Consider the following 20,001-nt stretch of genomic DNA (forward strand, 5'->3'; position numbering starts at 1 on the left):
CACACCGATGTATATTTTCAATAAAGACTTTGTGTATAAGCTTGAAGAAGCAGTGTGATGCATGCTTCTGTGGCTGCTAAGAAATCAAGAAGATGCCCCTTTCCTGTGATGTGTTTTATGACACAGACTGACATTTCTGGGGTTTTTTCTCCAGGTACTTCTGAGCATTGGGTTAATGTGCCTGACATGTATGGTATGATTATATTACACCCTTGTCAAACAAGGGTTTTGCTGCAGTGGTGTGCCAGCAGTTTATGGAGGAGCAAGGGCCCGTCAGCCTCAGTTAGGAAATAGGTTAGAGCCAGCTGTAGTGGGAATGGGACAGAAAACTGCTCTGCAGCCACAGCCACATCAGTGCACCGGGACTGTGTATGTCACACTGCACACAGTGCAGGAATAGTGATGAAAGGAGCAGCTGCTGTCTCCTTAGAGAGCCTCTCAATGGTGATCTTCAGAAATCACCTTTCACTATGGCTGGGCACTGGAACAGCTCCCCAGGGCAGTGCTCACAGCACCAAGTATGAGTTCAGGAAGCCTTTGGACAGTGCTGTCAGGCACATGGTGTGATTCCTGGGGTGTACTGAGCAGAGTTGAACTTCAATGATCCTTGTAGATCTCTTCCAACTCAGGATATTCTATGGTTTTATGATTCTAACTCACCTTATCCCTTCACAATATACTGATTCACAACTGCTGATTGTGAAAGGACCCAGAAGTTCAGATTTCTCGTTTTATCCAGAAGGCTAAAGACTTAATTAGAATGAGCAGTGCTCCAATTCCAGGTAGCTCTTCAATCTTGTGGAGAAAAGTTTAGCAAGATCCAGGCTGAAACCAGAGGATTTAAAGCAAGAAATAAAGTGTAATATTATTTGTTTATCTTTGTTTAATTTAACCAGTGAACAATTTGGGTCCACAATTTATGTAAGTAAAAGTATTTTCTTCAGCCTTGAAATTATTGGCTTTTATACTTAGGTAAGGTAGCTAAACAGATTAAGTCACCAATTGTATTCTTGGATTTAATTCTAAGCGTTTCTGTACTGTAAAATATATTACAGCAGTATGTTAGAGCTTTAAAATTTAAAGTCTGTCACAATATCCTGTCAGTTCTTAATTTTTCCTATTTAGTTTTGCCAGCACATTCTCCTACCTCAGCTATTTGTTTTTTGATATTAATTTTAGAATGTACATGCAGCTGCCAAGTTGATGTACTGGTAAGCATGCTCTGGGGTATGGATAAATAAGATACAAGCCATAGAACCATAGTTCTTTGAGTAAATATATACTTGAGAGGGTGAAGTGGCTTTAGTTAGGAAACTGTGCTCAAAGGACATTTGGAGAAATAATAGTAAGTATATCATCAGGGTATAACATCTTGGTATATCATGCTGTAGATATGTTCTAGTATTTAATTTGAAGGCTCTGAAATGAGCTCCTTTCAGACCACTGGTGCTAGAAAAGATTGACTAATGATCTGAAAATGTTTTAATTCTGTTTTAAAAATTTTTTGCAAAAAATGTTTTTTACCTGACACCAATACTAGATTTTTATCCTATTGAAATGCACACTAAAGTGTCCCATTATCAAATGAGTAAATTTGCAATTTTTGTAGGAAAATCCCATTTGAATATTCAAATATTTTCTGTTTCATAGCTGTGAAGAAGTGCATATTCTTTACTTTGTTGTAGCATAGCAGTGTCTCACAGCCTGCCACCTCCAGAAAGAAGTGCTGAGACTCACAAGATTCCTACTTCTCCAAAGTCATTTAACCAAACTGACACGTAGGCTTTACAAGAAATGTTAAAGCTGGGATGGTTAAAATCGTGTGAGCTTCATATAATCCCCTTTTCATAAGAGGCACAAAGCTCTTTGTTATGCAGATCTGTATCTGTGCCAGTGATGTACTGCATATCTCGTGCTGCTTTTCCTTCCTACCTTCAGTCCTACATTCAGAGAAGCTGTCTGATGTGGGAATAGCAATCTGCAGGTGGGATCTCTGATGTATATTAAGGTAGGGATTAGCAACTGAAGACATGCTGAGGGTATAAAGTCATGGCTGCTGAGCTTGGGCCACATTTATACTCAGTCTCAGGCAGCTAACTGAAAATAATAGCAATGACACATATTTCATCCAATGCTTTTTGAGTGCAAAAGGTGGTTAGAAAAGCTGTAACAGGAACTGCAGCCACTCTGCCTCAGTGACTTGTCCACCCAGGAAACTACTATTGGTGCAGTTCTGCTCTATGAGCTGCTCCTGCCCTTTGAGGTCACTCCCTGCAGGAAAGTGGCTGCACTTCATTTGGAACAAAACTTTAGGTGGGAGAAGAGTAAGGTATGAAAGATGAGAGAACTAGAATAGTTAATGGAAATTGATTCATGTAGATTTCTAAGGGCAGCCTGGCTGAGCAGAAACACTTATTCGATGGTTTGAGCAAGTGCCAGATGTAGGTACCATGGTGATGTTATGCAGGAGATGGGAGAGGTGTCATTCTGCTGTGGAAGGTGGAGACAAGATTGGTATTTCTGTAATGTACACCTGCAAACCAGTGACCCCTTCCCCTTCCCCTTCCCCTTCCCCTTCCCCTTCCCTCACAAGTTTCAACTCCTAACACTGCAGGTAATTAAAACAGTCACACTCCATGCTGTGGGACCTTTTCACCAGGAGAAGCTTTCAGCAAAGTAAATGAGAAAACATTTCAGAAATTAAATTTTTCCTGCTTGGCTTTTTACTATAATTATTTTTCTGCTTTTATTTAGTAGATGATAGTCCCCATTGTTTTTCTCCTAGATAAAACATTGCAAGACTAAAATATATTTGCATGCATGCTCTGTGATACCTTTTTATTCCTGTTTTAGTTGACATAAGATTTCCTTTGCATTGCCATTCAGTGCTTCCAGCAGTCTCAGAGGCAGTGCAGAGTCACTGACTCTTCATGTCTTTTCTGAGACTTCCAATGATGACAAAATGTCATTATATGTGGACCATCATTTTTTTTTAGTAGGTTTTGCTTCCAGATGTTAAATTGCTCTCCTATTTCATGTTTTTATCTTCATTATTTCAAGGTGAGTGTGAACAAAGGTAATCCTTCCTTTGACCCTAGTGTGCAGAGGGATGCAGTCAGCAGTGTCTGTACCTTAGGCTGGGGGAGGAAGGGCAATGAACAATGCTCAGCATCCTTCCCTGTGGTCTGGGAAATCCTCTTCCAACACAATTGCACTGTGGCAATTATCAGAGACAGTTGCCACAGCCCTCACTGTCAAGTTGCTTTTCAGGTGCCTTCAGTGTTGCACAAAAGTTTCTACAAAGCAACAACTTATTTTATGAGACAGGATCAGAGGGAGCCAGGGGAGGGGAGGGACAATCTAGGACTTTACTCCTCTTCTGCAGAATAGGAAGCTGCTGCTGTGAGTGCTTAAGTCAATGAAGCTTTGAATTTGCCATCTTCCTGGGCTTGGATCATTAGCTGCAATGTTATTATAGATGTGCAGGTTAATCTAGTCCTGTTCCAATTCTCTGGGTAAATGAAACATGGCAGAAAAGCCCCACCCACCACCAACTTCTTCCTTTAGCAGTGGCTTTCCTCTGAGCACCAGGGGCTGTTTTCCCCGGAGCATGTTACTGTGCTATTACTAAGAACACAAATGTTCTCAGAAAGGGAAGTATTTACACAGCAGATATTTTGGAAAGTGTTGAGCAGAGCTTGATGACATGTAGAATTATGTACTGGGTGTTTTTTTAAATAAACTTGCTACTGAGAATGATTGATTATATTTCTGTTTAATGATTGCATCCAGAATGAAAATGATGGTTGGGGAACTTGGATATGATGATAAAGATGACTCCCATCTGAAGTAGGATCACAGTTTAGGGGAAAAGATCTGCAGAGAAAAGAAAAGCTGCAAAAACAACAACAAAGAGTATGTATATAAGGCATAATTTCCTGGGAAGGAGGGGTAGGAACAGCAAACAAGAAAGCAGAATTATTTCCTAATGACAGTAGCAAAGTGCTGTAGTCCTGGTTCTCCACAGCTGTAAATAGGTTTAGCTCCAAGAGATAAACAAAAACCTCTTGAAGCCTGTCTTTTGCTAGCAATAGTAACCTTTTCTAAGGAAGTCTAGAAATTCACTTCAAATAATGTGTTTCAAGAATAGGCTTATTATGTCCAACATCGTCATGGTTTGTCATTTGCATTATAATGAAGGACTCCAAACACTTCTGTAAGGACCTGCTCTTTTTAAAAACCTTTGAGTCAGGTTTAAAAAAATGTGAAGCCTGGCTGTCTTTTTGATTATAAGCATTAATCCTAATAAAAATAATATTGAAATACAGAAATTGAGAAACAGTAGAGATGAGTCTGGTGCTACCTGATTGAACTAATCACTAGTGGAACAAAAGAGCATTTGTTTTCATAGGTTAGTCTGGAACTATTAGTAAACATAAGCATAAAATGGTATCAAGTATAGAAAGTCATAAAACTTAGATGGCAAATATATTCCCAGGAGGAAAACTGGCAAATGAAACAGTGAGAGCATCAAAACTGCCAGAAGAGGGTTGAGATATACTGGAACTGATAACTTAGGGTATTTCACATACAAAAAAGTTGTTAGGTGATGTTATTAAATTATGATATAATTTACACCAAATTCAGTGCAAAATTGTTTATGGCTGCTGTTTTTTTCTCTTATTTATGCTGATATCATCTAGGACAAGAGTTGGCACTGAATGTCTTAGAGCAATTCTTTTAATGAAACCTCATGATCTTGTCTTTGGGTTTATTCCAGCATTGATTGGGAATTCTCTCTTTGCTCATCTAAGATGGACCCTCATCTTCTTCACGAGCCTTGTGTTCTTCCCAATGAACTCATGGCAGAATTATTTCCAGGACTCCAGTTAAGTAAGTTATAATATTTCCAGTAAGATTTTAAGATACCCTAAAATAATATAGTGCCTGGTGAGTAGTGCTGAAGCTTTTACTGTGTATGTAAGATATATTATTTCTACATATATAACTTTTCCACAAACTGTGGACCTCTGGGAATATGTAACAGTGCATGTGTGCCTTTTACTATAGAGATTAACTAGGCTGCAAATGCAAACACAGACCAAAACTTAGTCCTTCAACTACACAGTAAGACAAGAGTGGAAATATTAACCTGTTTTTCCTTACCAGCTGAGAAAATTGCTGTTTGTGTTTGGGAACATATTTCCCACAGGGAAAAATTCTATCACTGCTCTGGAAGGCAGAGATACATCTGCTGACTGTATGTTACCACAGGAGTTTGTGAAGCCCTACAGTCAGTGGAAGAACATGTGACACTCAAAATGACCTTCAACCACCATGTGGGTTGGTTGGAGAGGAGCAGTGAAACATCAGAATCCACGATCTTTTAATTTTTCTTATTAATCTGTATTTTTAAAATCTGCCCTTTTCACAAAGGAAATTAATGACACATATTTTTCTTCCACTTCATTATCACAATATGATAAATTACTTTTCTGCTGCAGCAGTACCTTCAGCAAGAGGGTTTTAAGTTGGAAATGACTGACCTGATGGACCAGAAGTGTCAATATCTACATGTAAACTTACTCTAACCATGGAAATTTAATGTGAGTCATACTGGACAAAATAAAATCTAGTGACTTAAGTCTCTTCACTGGCCAGGTCAAATCATTATATAGAGAAGGAAAATAAGCCATAATAACCAGGAGCTCATTTTCTGTTATGGATTGAATGTGAACATATAATTGGCCTCAATTTCAATGGTTTGTTGGATATTGGACTCTCCCCAGAGGCAGCCAGTAAGTGGTTTCTGATTTTTGTACTGCGAGTTTGAGATTATCTACAATATCTCAACCTTTTTCTCCTGTATTCTGTACTAAAAGAAATATAATTTTTAACATAAAAGTTTAGTTCTTCTAGAGCCTGTAAAAACATAGACTCAAAGTTCACTTTTTTCCAATACTAACTTCATTTCTCAGACCTAGAATAGGCAGAATATTTGGAGCAGATAAACACAGAAACAGAAAAAAATGTGCCTCACAGCAAGACTACTAAGGGAAATGGCAGTCTTTTATATCCACCATGATCAGGGACTTATTTCTGTAGCATTCATTCAGTTCTGCAATTTCTATTTCAGATTAATAAACAGATCTAGAGGGACAGAATTCCCACATCACCTACAAAACGTATTCAGCTGTTTCTAGAAGTTGCTACATAGCATTTGCTTTCAGCTTTATTGTTGAATTTGAGTTATTTTAAAAATGTCATTACCTTCTGTGGCACTAAGAATTTTGCAGTAAGCAAAATGTCAGCAGGTATGTGAATTCACTCACATTTCTGACTGTTAAAAGCATGTAACCCCTAAACTTATTTGTTTCCATGTGGCTCATTGCCTCTCTTATCTGCTAGTTAATAAGGTTAAGCAATTTTTTGTTGATGAAATGCAGCCACTGCATTTCCTTCTGCCATTTCAGAGGAGTCACCACAAATTAATTTATAATTTATATCATAGCCTACAAACTTATTTCTTGTCAACAAACCAAACCTTATGATTCTTCCTGGACCTTGGAAAATTATCTGTGCTGAACAACATTGAAATTTATCTGTGTTGCAACAGCCTTGCTTTGGTTTGTCCTTCCCCGATGCAGGTTTTCATATTAAACTACTCTCAGCTCTATTTGCAGTAACCTTAAGGACTTTTTCACAGAGGCTTTTCTTACCCATATAAATGTTTCTGCAAAGGATTGCCATGTGCTTGCCCTCACATAAGTTTTCTCAGCTGTGTTTCTAACATGGTCTTTAATTCATCACTTAATTTATCTAACACTTTGGCTCTATGTTACTGCAACTGTGACCAGCTTTCCCTTTTTCATTGAAGACCTAGAAAAGAAGAATCCCAGCACATCACCACAGCTATCAGCTACAAGATGATTTACTGCAAGTATTAGTCAATTGGATGGTGACATATACATGCCATTTCAGAAACAAAATAGTTTCTATTAAATATAACAGCTTTCATCCATTTTCCAATCAATTCAGCTTGTTCTACAGTTGTCTTACTGCATTACTCTTAGGCTGAAGACAGGTGCCTTTTAAATAATGTAGAAAAATTTCTGAATTGAATCAAATAAATAATAGACAAAGAAAAATCCATAATGGAACAAAATTGTTACAATTAACATTTATCATGTTCAGTGTTAATGACACAAGTAGGTCTGGGAAGTTAAAGTGTTGGTTTAGGAAGGCAGGGTTAGTGGGATTACCAAGGGCTGTTGTTGCTCCTGTTCTCAGCAGGAGCAGGGCTTGGTCCACAGACTGCCCAGAAGTTTTCACTCACCAGGCCCATAAATTCTTCTCAAAGTGCCTTTTTTTAAGGGGTCCCAGTTTCTATCCTATCTGTTCCCTCTCTTTCAGAACACCTGGATAAAACCAGAGGAGCAGCTGTGCAATATCTTGGTTGTGCCAAGACTGAGAATCGATTGCCCCATCCAATGGCCCATCCTATAGCCATGGGAGCTGCAGGGGGATTCCTGATGGATCAGAGTGATGTCAGGTTTGCAAAGAGATAAGCTTGATTGTCTTTTCTAGAAAGTCTCTCTTTGGTCTACTCAAAGAAGTGCTGTCGAGCAAGCTGCATCTTTGGCTGTTGTGTGGCCTGGAACCAGCTCATGTAGCATTCGCTGTCAGGGTTTCAGAGCAACTCTGCAGATGCACAGAATATGGTACAGGGACATTGTACTTTGTGTTGTATTTTATCATAACCCTCTATAATACCTAGTATTGAATCGAAATACTTCTATTTTACAGTGAAAGGTATGTTAGATACAGTTTTTTTGTTTTTCTTTTGTGATATTTCACTCAGGCTTTAAAGTTCTTGGCATGAAACCAGAAGGCAAAACAAAACTCATGGGCAATGCAATCCCAGTAAGAAAAGCAAAGCTCTCTCCTTAGGAAATCTCTCCTAAAGAGCTACTTTGGCCATATGGAGAAGTTGTTGTTTCTCCCTAAGCACAGAAATAACAAGGCACAACTGTTAACTGAAATGACAAATTCCTTCTATTTAGTGTTAGAGAGAGATTCTGCATTGACAATATCTCCCTGGCTGTGCCATTAAAATGGAGCAGGAAATAAGAAAACCCAAGTGATGAAGAAAAGCAGTGCTCATTATGGAGGCTCAAAATGTTTTGTAGAACCAGGCATTGATCCACTTGACTGCAGGGAGCATAGCATTGCATTCGTTGGTGGAAGGGCTGCAGTGCACTGTATTATCCAATTTATAAAGAGGTCTGTGGCCTTTTAAAATTACTACAAAATTGCAGCAGATAAGCAAAATGCCTTACAACTTAGAGTGGAAAAAAATTTAAATATTTTATGTTCCCTGAATAACAGCATAAAGTACATATTTATTTCATGTTGTAATAAACTTTAACTTTGTTTTCTAGAAGCAGCCTGCATCCAAGAAATTATGCTTTTAATGGAATTATTAAGCAAAAACCTGGAAAAGTTATTAAAGCTTTAAGTGAATGGCCAAACAGGACATTGCTGAATTCCTTTCTATGTTTCTATTCCTTCAAAGATGATATTGTAGCAATAATAGATGTAAGGCTATAATGGATATAAGCCCAGTAGAAATATTCATAAAACCAAGGAGACCATAAATCTAATAATGCTGAGGAAAATATGAGTCTGATTCTTTTTTTATATTGATTGACAATAATCATGAATGTCTCCTTAGCTACCATTTGAATCACGTATGAGGAAGTGATAGAAAAAACAGTCCTTGTGCCTTGTAGGAAGAATAAAAAACTGTAAAATATTGCATGTGTTAGTTCAAATGTGAACAGAATAATAAATTATACTGCAAAATGAAGAAAGGTGTTAAAATAAGCACATTTTATAAGGAAGAACTAAACCATATTTGAGGTATCTTGAGGGGATTCACGAACTGGGAATGTTTTACCAAGCAATCTGTGGCTCATTCCTAATTCTTCTACTTGTCACTGTGATGGGTAGAGGGATATTGTTCTTTTAAATGAACATTTCACAAATGGTCTTTATTTGACTGAACTGAAAAACTCATTTGTGGAACAAGAGGGGATCTTCAGGGCTGGTATAAACAAATTAGATGTTTATGTTTTCTGGATAGGTGTTCTACAACACCAGCAGTGTGAATGTGTGATAGCTTAGGAGAGGGACAGCATACACAAGGTCCTGTCCTCTTGGCCATGCTGAATATTTGAAAATATGATGGTGTGTCACCAACCAAAGATTTTCTTTGTTGTTTTGTAATTCTAATGAACAGCTTTTGTGACTGGTTAAATCACTTGAGCCTTTTCAATCAGATCACAGCAGCTGTTTAATTTACAACACAGTTAGGATCATCCTCTAGACCTGTGGGCTCTTGAGCAAAATAATCAAGTGTGAATGATTTCTCTCTTTTAGATACCATTCAGTAAGTGCTGTAATACAGCTTTCAGGCTTTGGATTAGTAATGTGCATCTAAGTAAAGCAGTTGATAGGGTTGGATATGTAAGAATATCTATCTGCCTCTGACAAGGCTTTTTCTCTCAAGACATTAAGACTAAAATGATCAGTGCAGCTTGGCAGGTGCTCTGTGTTCTGGCAAGGCAATGACATTAATGATTAACTGCTTTGGGTCATTGCTTTGATGTGCCCATTCACAGACAATCCTGTAAGATGTAGGAGAGGCCAGCTGAGACTTGTTTTACATTCTATTCTTCAAATGATTAATTGGTGGAGAAAGATCTTATTTATTTATTTCAAATACAGTCACTATGGGATTGTACCATCTACAGGTATAATCCCTCTTGATGTACTGTACTGGAGAGCTGAAAAAGTGCAAATATCTTTTCTGTTGTGTAACCATCAGCTGGGGGAGTGCTAGAAATGTATGACTCAGCTTGAGGAGTTATCAGTTCCTGAGATCTGACCTTGTGTCTGGAACCCACTGGGGAACAAACTGTTGCTACTTATTCCACAAACTTTGGTTGCGTGTTTGAAGGTGAAAAAGTGAGGTCTGCATTTCCAAATTGTCTGGAGACAGCTGACACCCAACAGGAGTGCTGAGGGGGTACTATGGGGTCTGGGCACCACCTAAATCCATGGTTTGGTCTTTTGTAATGTAGAAGTGATTTTCAAAATGTTAACTTACGTTTTACATCTATTAGTTTTCATATATGAATGTACAGTTTTTTTATGATTGAATTGCTGGAACAATTGATGTGCTGAGGTGTTGCTTCATATGTAGAATTGGTGATTAATATGCTAACATAGATTAGTAATTGTGAAGTCAGAAAGGTCTGAAGCCAAAATTGTGTTCAAATGTAGACTGCAAAAGATTATACAGTTCTAATTTCCCCTAAGGCACAGAGGACTTTTGTCTGATAAACAAGAGTATTATTTCCCTAACACTGGTGTTCACCTTACTTATGTTATAGATAGTACACCATGAAAAATAACAAAATCATCTCTTTGCCTTTGTCTTCCAGGAACAAAACCCTCTGGTAACTCTGAAATGCAGGCATTACATAACTCACCATGGATAGCCACAGTATTTTAGGATTTTTGGAATTACTGTTCAGAAATTTTAAGCTATATTTTCAAAATAGGGAAATAGCATTCTTTCACAGGAGGATCATGCCTAATGGTCATGTGTGACTTATATGCAGAAAACTGTCATGCTAGGCAGCAGTGACATTGCTAAATATCTCATGTACCACAATGCAAAGCTGCCATCTACAAGTCATCCATATTATTTCCTGTAATTTCATTTCCTAGGAGATTCAGATCTCCTTGTCTAAATGCACTCAGTTCAATTTTTCATTTAAAGTGGATATCACTGATTTCATATCTGATGAACAACTTGAAAAATAAACAATAATTTACTGATGAGATCTCCCTCTGTTCTCCATGTCCATGGAGATGTTACAGTTTAATTTTTTTCCGGTCCTTAGGTCTAACATATTCTGCGAAAAGCTGCATTTCCTCCTTTAGAAAGAATTTTACTACTCTATAACACGTGAGCATCCTGGCAACCTTCCTAAACCTGTGTGGAGATGGATGTGGAAGCTATTTTGTTTCAGGATAACCTTTCCCCTGTGTTGCTGTAAGTCTTGAAAATGATGGACCTTTCACAGGCAGTGCCTTCTTAGCAGAGACTCTAGCTGTGTTTTATATTCAGTGTTTTCAGTTTCTTCTATTTTGACTAATATGAAAGAAATCTGGTTTTCTTCACCAATTCTTTATTTAAAAATCTACAATTAAAAAAAAACGTCCCTGGAAGATGTGCAGTGTTCCCCAATCTTAGTCCACTTTTGCTGCCCCATTCAATTCAGAAGCGTCAGAGGTATCCCAAAACTCTACAAATTATGACTTCAGTGCTTTCACTGTCAGTTTTGAAGCTATTTGTAATTGATTTATTTTTTTTATTAAGCCAATAATACTGAAATATGAAGGAGTTTTGTATACATGGAGTATACGGAGAAAATAGACTTTTACTGTCTGACAGATATCTATAAAGGAAATTACTGGTTTAATTTGAATAAAGATATTAAAAGAATTTCAAGATGTCAAAGAAAAGCATAGAAATATACGACATTCCAGAACTCCAGCCACTCAAAAAAAGTGCAATTTGCCCTATGCATGCATATTTTTTGTCACACTGTTTTATTGCTGTACTCATATTTTTTTTTTCCCCTTTAAGATATCTGCCACCTTCCACATCTGTTTGATAAGTTCTATCATCTTCATCTTACACTGAAATTGTTCCAGCTTCCACGCTTAGGGGATGTTTTGGTCAAGAGGTTTGTTGCTGGTTTTTGATGTGATTATTGGAAGACTCAGAATAGGAGATATCTTCCCCACGTTGAAGGGTGTGGTTCAGAAACACACAGTTTTCTGGAAAAGGTCGGATTTTTCTCCTTGTGGGTTTTTTTCTTTCCAGGTACCTCCTGGACCAGGCTCTATACTGCCATGGGTCCTGTGGTGGAGGATCAAAGCTCTGCTGTGTGACCCAGCAGCCTCTGGGGTGGTGCTTGCCTCTACTGCTGTGCAGAGCCAGCAGCATGAGTGGGGACGTGGATGCCTCCAGTGGGGAGGGCAGAGGGGCAGATTGCCCCAGTGATGCTCAGCTTCTGTCCAATAACCTGGTTTTTAGCAAGCTCCCTTTGTTTACATCCCTGCTAGCCACGCATTCAACTCTGAAGTGGCAAAGTTGTCTGATAATTTGAAATAATATATTCTAGGGGACAGTACACTGCCAGAGCTCTATGCCTCCGGTGACTTCTCAGATCTCATTTTCTCTTGATATTAAACCAAGACATTTCAGATCCTCTCTGGCATTTCAAGTGAGTTTTGGTTTGGGAAATCAGACTGTAAAGGTAAAACATCTATCATGATCATTACACAAAGTTCACATTCTGCTTGGAGCAGTTTTTGGAAAAATGTTTCACAGTTTTTTCAGGTATATTAGTCTGAGAGGATCTTTTGAACTAATTTCTAATTCCTCTATATCTAAACTAGTTGATTCACCTTTAGCTCCATTCAAATTGAGGAACTTCTGCTGCAGCTGTGAGATGCTGCATCATTAATATAGCACTGGCACAGCAGAGTAGCAGTGTGTTCACTGCCTGAATTGGTGGTTTTACTTGTGTAGCTTCCAGGTTAACATCTCTTTCTGTAGAGCTATTACAGAACCAAGCTACCTGGATTTTAACCTGCAATTCTCCAGCCCCAGAGCTGGCAAACAGGAAGGAAGACAGCCCCCACAGCCCCCAGTAAGACACTGTGATGAGGGATACCAGATTTGCAAGCCAGGGGAGAAAAGGGCTCATTTCTCAGGTACTGCCATAATCTTGTTTAACATTTGCTCAGGGTGTAGAAAAAAAAGAAGCCTCAAGATAAAATATTCCCTTTCTAAGCTGCTTGGAATGGAAACGTGTATGATGGAAAATGATGGCACATTCTGAAAGTTATTATCTGAACACAGATAATAAGTTTACTCCTGACCACTCTAGGAGAATAGACCAATATTATTGCTTTTTGATTTCCCAAGAGAAATCAAAGAGCCTGGTCATTTGGTGCCATATCCTTGGAGACTAATGTTTGATGTCTTTTGGAGCAAAATGGAGCAGGGTTGTGTAACTGATGAAAATCATTGGTTGTGAACACAATAAATTTTAGATTATTTTTTTATACTCCCAGTGGAGCCAGACTGATATTATTTTGTGGGTGAAATACATTCAATTAAAAACTGAGTTATGGGAGAATAACAAAACTGTTTTCAGTTTACAACTTTGTAAATAGTTGAGGCTGTAAACAATGGAGGAAAATACTTAAATATCTGAATACAACATCTCAGTGAATTTGGAGTTAACTTTGGCTTTGTTTTAAAATAGCAGTTTTCTATTAAAAAATGAACCTAAATTAAATGTACAGATCTACATCCATACTCTTGTCATCTTTTGACTGAGCAAAACAATCTAAGCTTCCCACCTAGTTTGCTGCAGCTTGACAGAAAAACATAATTATTTTTCAAGAGGGAAGCCACTTTTTCTCACAGTAATATGACCATTATTCAATCATCTTTCAATCAGCCTAAGTGGCCATACTCACTATATCTCCCTGGTTTGTTTGCATCTACAATATGTCAATATCTCTTTTTATTAATGTGAAATATGACCATTGTAGCAGTGTATTCCCATTTCAGATTTATTTTTAATGAAACTAAGTAATTATCTTTAAAACATCTATAAATTAAAAAATACATGTCAAGAACTGTACTAAGTAAATGGATTCATAATTACAGGTAAGCTCTACAGAGCTCATGCTGACAAAACCCCAAGTCCCTGCAGAGTTACTATGAGGTCAAAAGACACCTGACACAGAGGTGCTGAAATGGCAGCACTTTGAAATCTGCTCACTATGGGAACTGATCACCTTTCTGGGATTAGGAGTAAATATGGAATGAGTTCATGCCCTGTAGTCTTGCTCTGATTATCATTATGTTCAAGATGCAAATGAGCCAAGATGTGAATGACAGCAAGGGAAAAAAGAATTGGGGTGTGCACGGGGAACCAAACGTCAACAGATCCCTCAAGTGTGTTTTCATCTTGACAGAGTGTGAGATTGGAATTAGCATTCAACTCCTTTATGACTCTGGCACTGTTAAATGTAATTTGGCACATGCTTGGATAGGTAGACATCTGCAAATCTGAGGTATGGATATCATCTCCTGGCAACAAGGACTTGTTATCCTGCTGCTGAAACCCTGTGTTCTGCAGACCACAGCGATGGGAGGGCAGAGATAAGACCAAGACCAGAGCTTTTCTGTTCCTGATCTGGACAACTGTCTGGAGCTGCTGAGCCAGGGATGGCTTAAAACTGAGGTGGAAGGCAAGGCCCTAAATTTTCCATCTCGAGGGATCAGCAGTGGTGTGTTACCTGGGGAGGAAGTCCTGGCTGTATAATACAGGAGGAGCAAACAAATGCCCATTTCACGAATTTATTATTTTGCAGATTTTATGGTTATTACAGAGAATGAAAGTGCTGTATTGTGCACTCACTGGAGACTCAGAGGTATCACTGAAAGAGCAAAGAATGATTACAGTACTATTCAAGGAATAGCTTTGAGTCAAGCTTTTGGTGGATTCAGGGTTACAGACTGTTATAGTCCTGATCTGTGTATAGATTTTCACTTAATTTGGAGTTGGATAGGACCTTAAGACCATCTAGTTCCAACCCCAAATAATTCATATGGATATGGAAGAAACACACTTTCCCTATCATGTGAATAAATAATTTATAGAATCTTTTTTGGTACCCTGAGAAGCAGCTGGCTTGGAATAATCAAAATTTGGCTTGATGTTAAAGAAATACATATTCAGACCTGTTACTAATCAAGGAAAACACACATGTAGTGAAATTCTTCAAGTCATTTTGGTAGAACTTGGTAACCAGACTGTGTAAATAAAAGCCTGTCTCCCATCCAGGGAGATCAGTTCAAATTGTCCAGAGAGATCAGTTCAAATAAGTAGTTACCTGTGAAACTGTGTATGTCTTTGTCTGGGCATTTCCCCTTCTTTCCTTGCTGTTCCTTGGATCTTGAAGGCCCTCCCATAATAGTCTATTTCAGTATCAGGTCATCAGTGTCTTAGTATAGAAGTGTCTCAGATGTTATTCTGTTACAGTTGCAACACTTTCTGGCCTTTTTTCTTTCCCCCACCCATTTTTTTTTTCCTCTTTTCTTTTAATTCACACTGCTGTTAGAATTTTCCTGGACTTGGTACAGAGAGTCATGAACAACCTGTCCTTATGAGGATGGTCCTTGTTCCATTATTTTCTACTTTGTATTTGTTCATTTGTGCTGGAACCATCTCAGTAATCTTGCAGTCAAGGTGTCCACGAGCCTCTGCAACCATTTCAAGGGCAGACTGCCTTCAGCACTTTCATTTCACTTCTTCAAAATAACTTCTGTAAGTATTTGTTCATTATGAGGCTGGCAGTGCCCTGGGACTGCTACCTTGGGAAGACTGAAAGTATTGCACTGATGTGCTCAGAGAATCCCAGAATCCCAGGGTAGTGTCAAAAGCCTTGCTGAAGTCAAGGTAAACAACAACCATTGCTCTTCCTTCACCCTGCCATGCCATCACAGAAGGCTGTCAGATTGGCCAAGTGTGATTCCCCCTTGGTGAGTCCATGCTGATTACTCCCAAAGATTTTCTTTTCTTTTACATGCTGTTTGATGACTTCCAGAATGTTGTCCTCCATCACCTTTCCAGGGATGGAGGTGAAGCTGACTGCCCAGTAGTTTTCCTGAGTTCTTCTTGCCTGTTTTGAAGATGGGTGTAACATTTTCTTTTGCCCAGTCAAAAGGTGGTTGTTTTCTGATACCAGATCCCCAGGGTCAACAGTTGCAAATAGGTTATTGCATCCAGGGGTGCATCCTGGTGCCTCTGTGCATCTGAAGCTGTAGCTACATCCAGGCAAAAATCCACAAACATCTTTTCCACCACATATGGCTCGATCTTCTCATGCAGTCTGAGCTATTTTCAAATTCAGCTGCTCACCCCAAACTCCCCTTGCTTTTCCTCCACTGGGCAATGTTTTAAATCACAGACCTTTAAATGCTGACTCTCCTTATCTTGGCCATTAGGGCCAGTTGCCTTTGAGAGTTGTTAATGGAATAGGATGACATGGGAAAGGGATATGGCAAAACACTTCTACTCCAAGAGTAGGAAATGTGCAACTCCTGTTTTACTGTGAATCCAGGAATTTGGGGAGTGCTTAGAACACAGTAAGGTGAGGTTGTGGCCCCCCTTTTTCATGCAAAATGATGCAGGCCTGGTTAAAGCCTTTGCATTCAGGGGGAGTACATTTATCATCAACATCCCTGACAAAAAAAGGGTAAATTACAAATCTGTGGTACTTTGATGCTTGAGTCTCCTAGCAACAGTGGTTCCTCCAAAGATGACCCCTGTAATTTCAGAGTGCCTGGACTTGGACATTTTAGATAGCCTTCTATGCATGTAATGAACTTTAAATAAGCCTTTCCTTTATGAAAGCCTCATTTCCCAGCAAGCAGATTTTATTTCCAAAACTCATGATAGCTTAATGATAAAATATGGTAATAGTTCTGCTCATTGTGAATAGAATCACAAAGAGGGTAAGTGGTTTCTTATTCATAGGTGCACATGAATTAATGTTTATTAAGTAGCTGTTTTTTAAAACTTGTCTTTGAGGTTGAGAAAAGCAGCTCTTATTTACTGAATGAAGGGTTTAGAGCTTTACACACAATATCTATTATTTGTATACCTGAGATCCCACTGCATGACTGTTAAGTAATTTTATTTGACTTTCATAATTCTACATTTCAAATTTCAATCCAAATTTTTCTCCTACCCGATTTTTATAACTCAGGCTTTTTCTTTTATCTGTAAAATGGAAAATTTTAATGAAAGTAATAAATAATAAAATAATGAAAGGGCTTCAAAACTAACTGGAGGCTTCAGAGAGGTAGATATGAGTTGTGCACTGAGTGGTGCACAGCTGTGTCATGAGGGACCTTCAGAGGTCTCTCCTAGCTGCAATGCTGTTTGGTACTTTTATTAAAGGACTGAATGATGGTATGGAAATGATGCTTGCTCACTTTGCAGATTCTCTGGATGAATGGGTGAGTATTTAAGCTGATCTTGATGTATGAAGGAACAGGATGCAATCTGATGAGGATGAAGCCCTTCACTCATTCAGGAACAGTCATTTTCACCATCCATGGAGGTATTTAAAAGGTATGTAGATGTGGCTTTTATGGACATGGTTTAGTGGAGGACTTAGCAGTGCTGGATTAGTGGTTGGATTTGATGTTCTTAATGTTATTTTCCAAAAAATTCTTTTTTAGAGAAAAATACCGAGAAAACCAGATGCAGCTAGACTGGTCAATGTTCTGTGTTATTCAGGTTTCAGGTACGTAGATCATGAGATATAGAAGCTGTATTTAGTATTTGACAATATATAAATTTATTTCCCCTTCTATGAAATTAGAGGTGCAGCCTGATCCAGAGGCTGATAACCTGCATTATGAATCTAGTGTGCTTATTCATGGTATATGCAGTCTGCACTGCAGTTATTGGTTGCATTTTATTGGCTGCATATATTGCCAAAAATGCATAGAGGGGTCCTCTTCCACCTGCCTTATCAATGCGTTCCCATTTTTGCCCTGAACATTTATTAGTGTGCTGGAAATCCATTCTGAAATGAATTTCTAAATTGGTATCAGGTATCAGGATGTTAAAGGATGAGTGTGAGGCAGAAAAAGGATGGAGAAGTTTTTATTCATGTGCTACAGGTTTATGGTTACAAGTACGAGAGTGCAACATTGTCACCTGGGTAATGCAAGTGATTGAATGGAACAGGGCTTAAATGACACACATTTCTAGACAGCTGTTGTCAAAGTATTTAAAGCAGTTCAGTTTGGCCTGTTGGAGGATATCAGAAGAACCACAAGAATTGGTGCACTGATCTATTTGAACATCTGAAATTAAACAGCAACATTAGCAATGTTTGCTAATATAGAATATTGCTGGGTGAGAAGTGCACACTCCTCTGCTTTAGCAAAAAAAACCCCATGGGCATGCAACACATTTCTCTTTTCCTGATGACATTCCCCCATCCACTGAGGTAGCAGGGTCCTCTGTATTCTCATCAGAGCTCTTTGCACACATCAGTGGCAATGCCAAAGCACAAAGCAGCAAATTAATAGAAACATTTTCATTCTGATAAATGCAAAGAAGCCAATCAGTTACCTTCTATTATAATTAAATAGCCATTGTAACACTTGTCTCACCAAGGGAAAAATGACAGGCTTGGTAGGGAAATACATGATATTTTGAAGCATCTGATAGTGTATTAAGTTGTTAAACAACGGTATTCTATGGAGAGCACAAGATACATGCAAAAGATGTCTAAGTGCTACAGGATAAATCCATTTGAAACATGAAGACAATTAAAAACACTGTATCATGTACAGGTTATACAATGCAAGAAAAATGAATATTAAGATACAAGTCTGCTCTTTGCTCCTCTTTGTACCAGCACTTGTCTGTAGAAATGATATAAAAAAGGTAAATCAGTATTAATCAATTTCTTGAGTGGTGTAAGTAAAATGCCACTGATACACATTTTTGCACTCATGTTTGAAATATGACAATTAAGATGAAGTTAAATAGTAACTTAAATTTTACATAAATATAGGCTCTCATAAGAAATCAAACTGGAAGGCACCTTCACTTCCCATCTGGCTCAGAAGTGTGGTTATACCAGGATGTTCAGGGATTTATTCTGACTGTGGAAAAGCTGCAAAGGGCTCTCTGGGCAATCCTTGCTGTTTGATTGCCCTCCCAGTGCAAAGCTTTCTCCCTGTCTCCAGTGTGAGCCTCTCTGCTCTCGGTGCGTGCCTGTGCCAGGCTCTGGGGCCACTCTTTGGGCCTAGTGCCCATGACTGGCCTTGCCTGGGACCTCAGCCACACTCCTGTCCTTGTCTCTGGGAGCTCAGGCTTTGCCACCCGCCCTGTGCCGCTTGGAGCAGTGTGCTGGCCTCACCCCCAGCTCTGGCTCTGGCTCCTTTTGCAGCTGGCTGCTGTCACCCCTGGGGCTGCAAAGTGCCCTTCTCACAGGGCTGCTACCCCCAGCCAGCCCAGCTTGGCAGTTCTCCATCAAACTCACTGCAGAAAACCTCGTCTGACAGTCTCTTCTGTAACAGGCCAAGGTCCACAGCTTGGACTGAATCCTGCTAACCTCACATCCATGGTGTTCTTTCTCATTTCAGAGTATTTACTTACATTTTGTGATGATGTTTTTACTGATACAACTGGGCTTTATCCTGAGAATGCTTTATTTTCATAGCAACAACAGTCTAATTTAGCAGTAACACACATTTGGCAATTAGAGCTAAACAATGAGGGAACAAGGGAGTTTCTTAATAAAGTTGTCAAAACATCTGTAATGGAAACAAAGTAAATAAACTTCTAAGTAGAAATTTGTATTTTTAATAGTAATGTAATCATATAGTATTTCATCACTTGTTAAGTTTTTTTTAATAAAATTTTATGTATCAATGAGTATTTAAATCTGATTTTCTTAGCCTCTCTTTGTTAGAAACATCAAGGAATCCCAGGCACAAATATAAGCACAAAAGGAAATGACTGTAACACTAATAAGCTAAAATATAACTACAGCCCTTTCAGCTAAAACAAATAAAGGAGATATGGCTGGATAAGTTTGTAAAATCATGACAGAGTTATTATATAATAGTTATTATAGATGCTCTTATTTAAAATAAATTTTACTTTCTTCATGAGCAGAATAAGTTGGAAGTTACAGGAGAAAGGGCATGTGGGTAGTGGTGGAACACACAAACAAAGCCTTCCATATCTGAAATCACCTTTGCAGATTTTTTTTTAATTCTGGAAGAATATTGAAAGTGTGTGC

The 20,001-nt window shown here is 38.5% G+C and overlaps 1 protein-coding gene across 4 annotated transcripts in view; it reads left to right on the forward strand.

The window, feature by feature from the left end:
- Window positions 1–19,628, forward strand: part of LOC111928414 (uncharacterized) — a 48,638-nt gene extending 29,010 nt beyond the window's left edge. Inside the window, exons 2-10 of one of the 4 annotated variants that reach the window (XM_086891687.1) lie at window positions 3,793–3,915; window positions 4,781–4,893; window positions 7,414–7,552; window positions 10,509–10,540; window positions 10,974–11,125; window positions 11,723–11,822; window positions 17,172–17,303; window positions 17,414–17,478; window positions 18,766–19,628. In XM_086891687.1, the coding sequence (XP_086747813.1) occupies window positions 17,287–17,303; window positions 17,414–17,478; window positions 18,766–19,307 (624 nt within the window). In that variant the 5' untranslated portion in view covers window positions 3,793–3,915; window positions 4,781–4,893; window positions 7,414–7,552; ... (2 more) ...; window positions 11,723–11,822; window positions 17,172–17,286 and the 3' untranslated portion in view covers window positions 19,308–19,628. Of the gene's footprint in view, window positions 1–3,792; window positions 3,916–4,780; window positions 4,894–7,413; window positions 8,874–10,508; window positions 10,541–10,973; window positions 11,126–11,722; window positions 11,823–12,748; window positions 12,859–17,171; window positions 17,304–17,413; window positions 17,479–18,765 lie in introns of those variants that run through there. The other 3 variants (XM_086891688.1, XM_086891689.1, XR_015287627.1) reach the window with 3 other exon arrangements.
- The last annotated feature ends 373 nt before the right edge of the window (window positions 19,629–20,001 follow it).

This window comes from Cyanistes caeruleus, chromosome 5 (genome assembly GCF_971803275.1).
Source record: "Cyanistes caeruleus chromosome 5, bCyaCae1.hap1.1, whole genome shotgun sequence".
NCBI lineage: Eukaryota > Metazoa > Chordata > Aves > Passeriformes > Paridae > Cyanistes > Cyanistes caeruleus.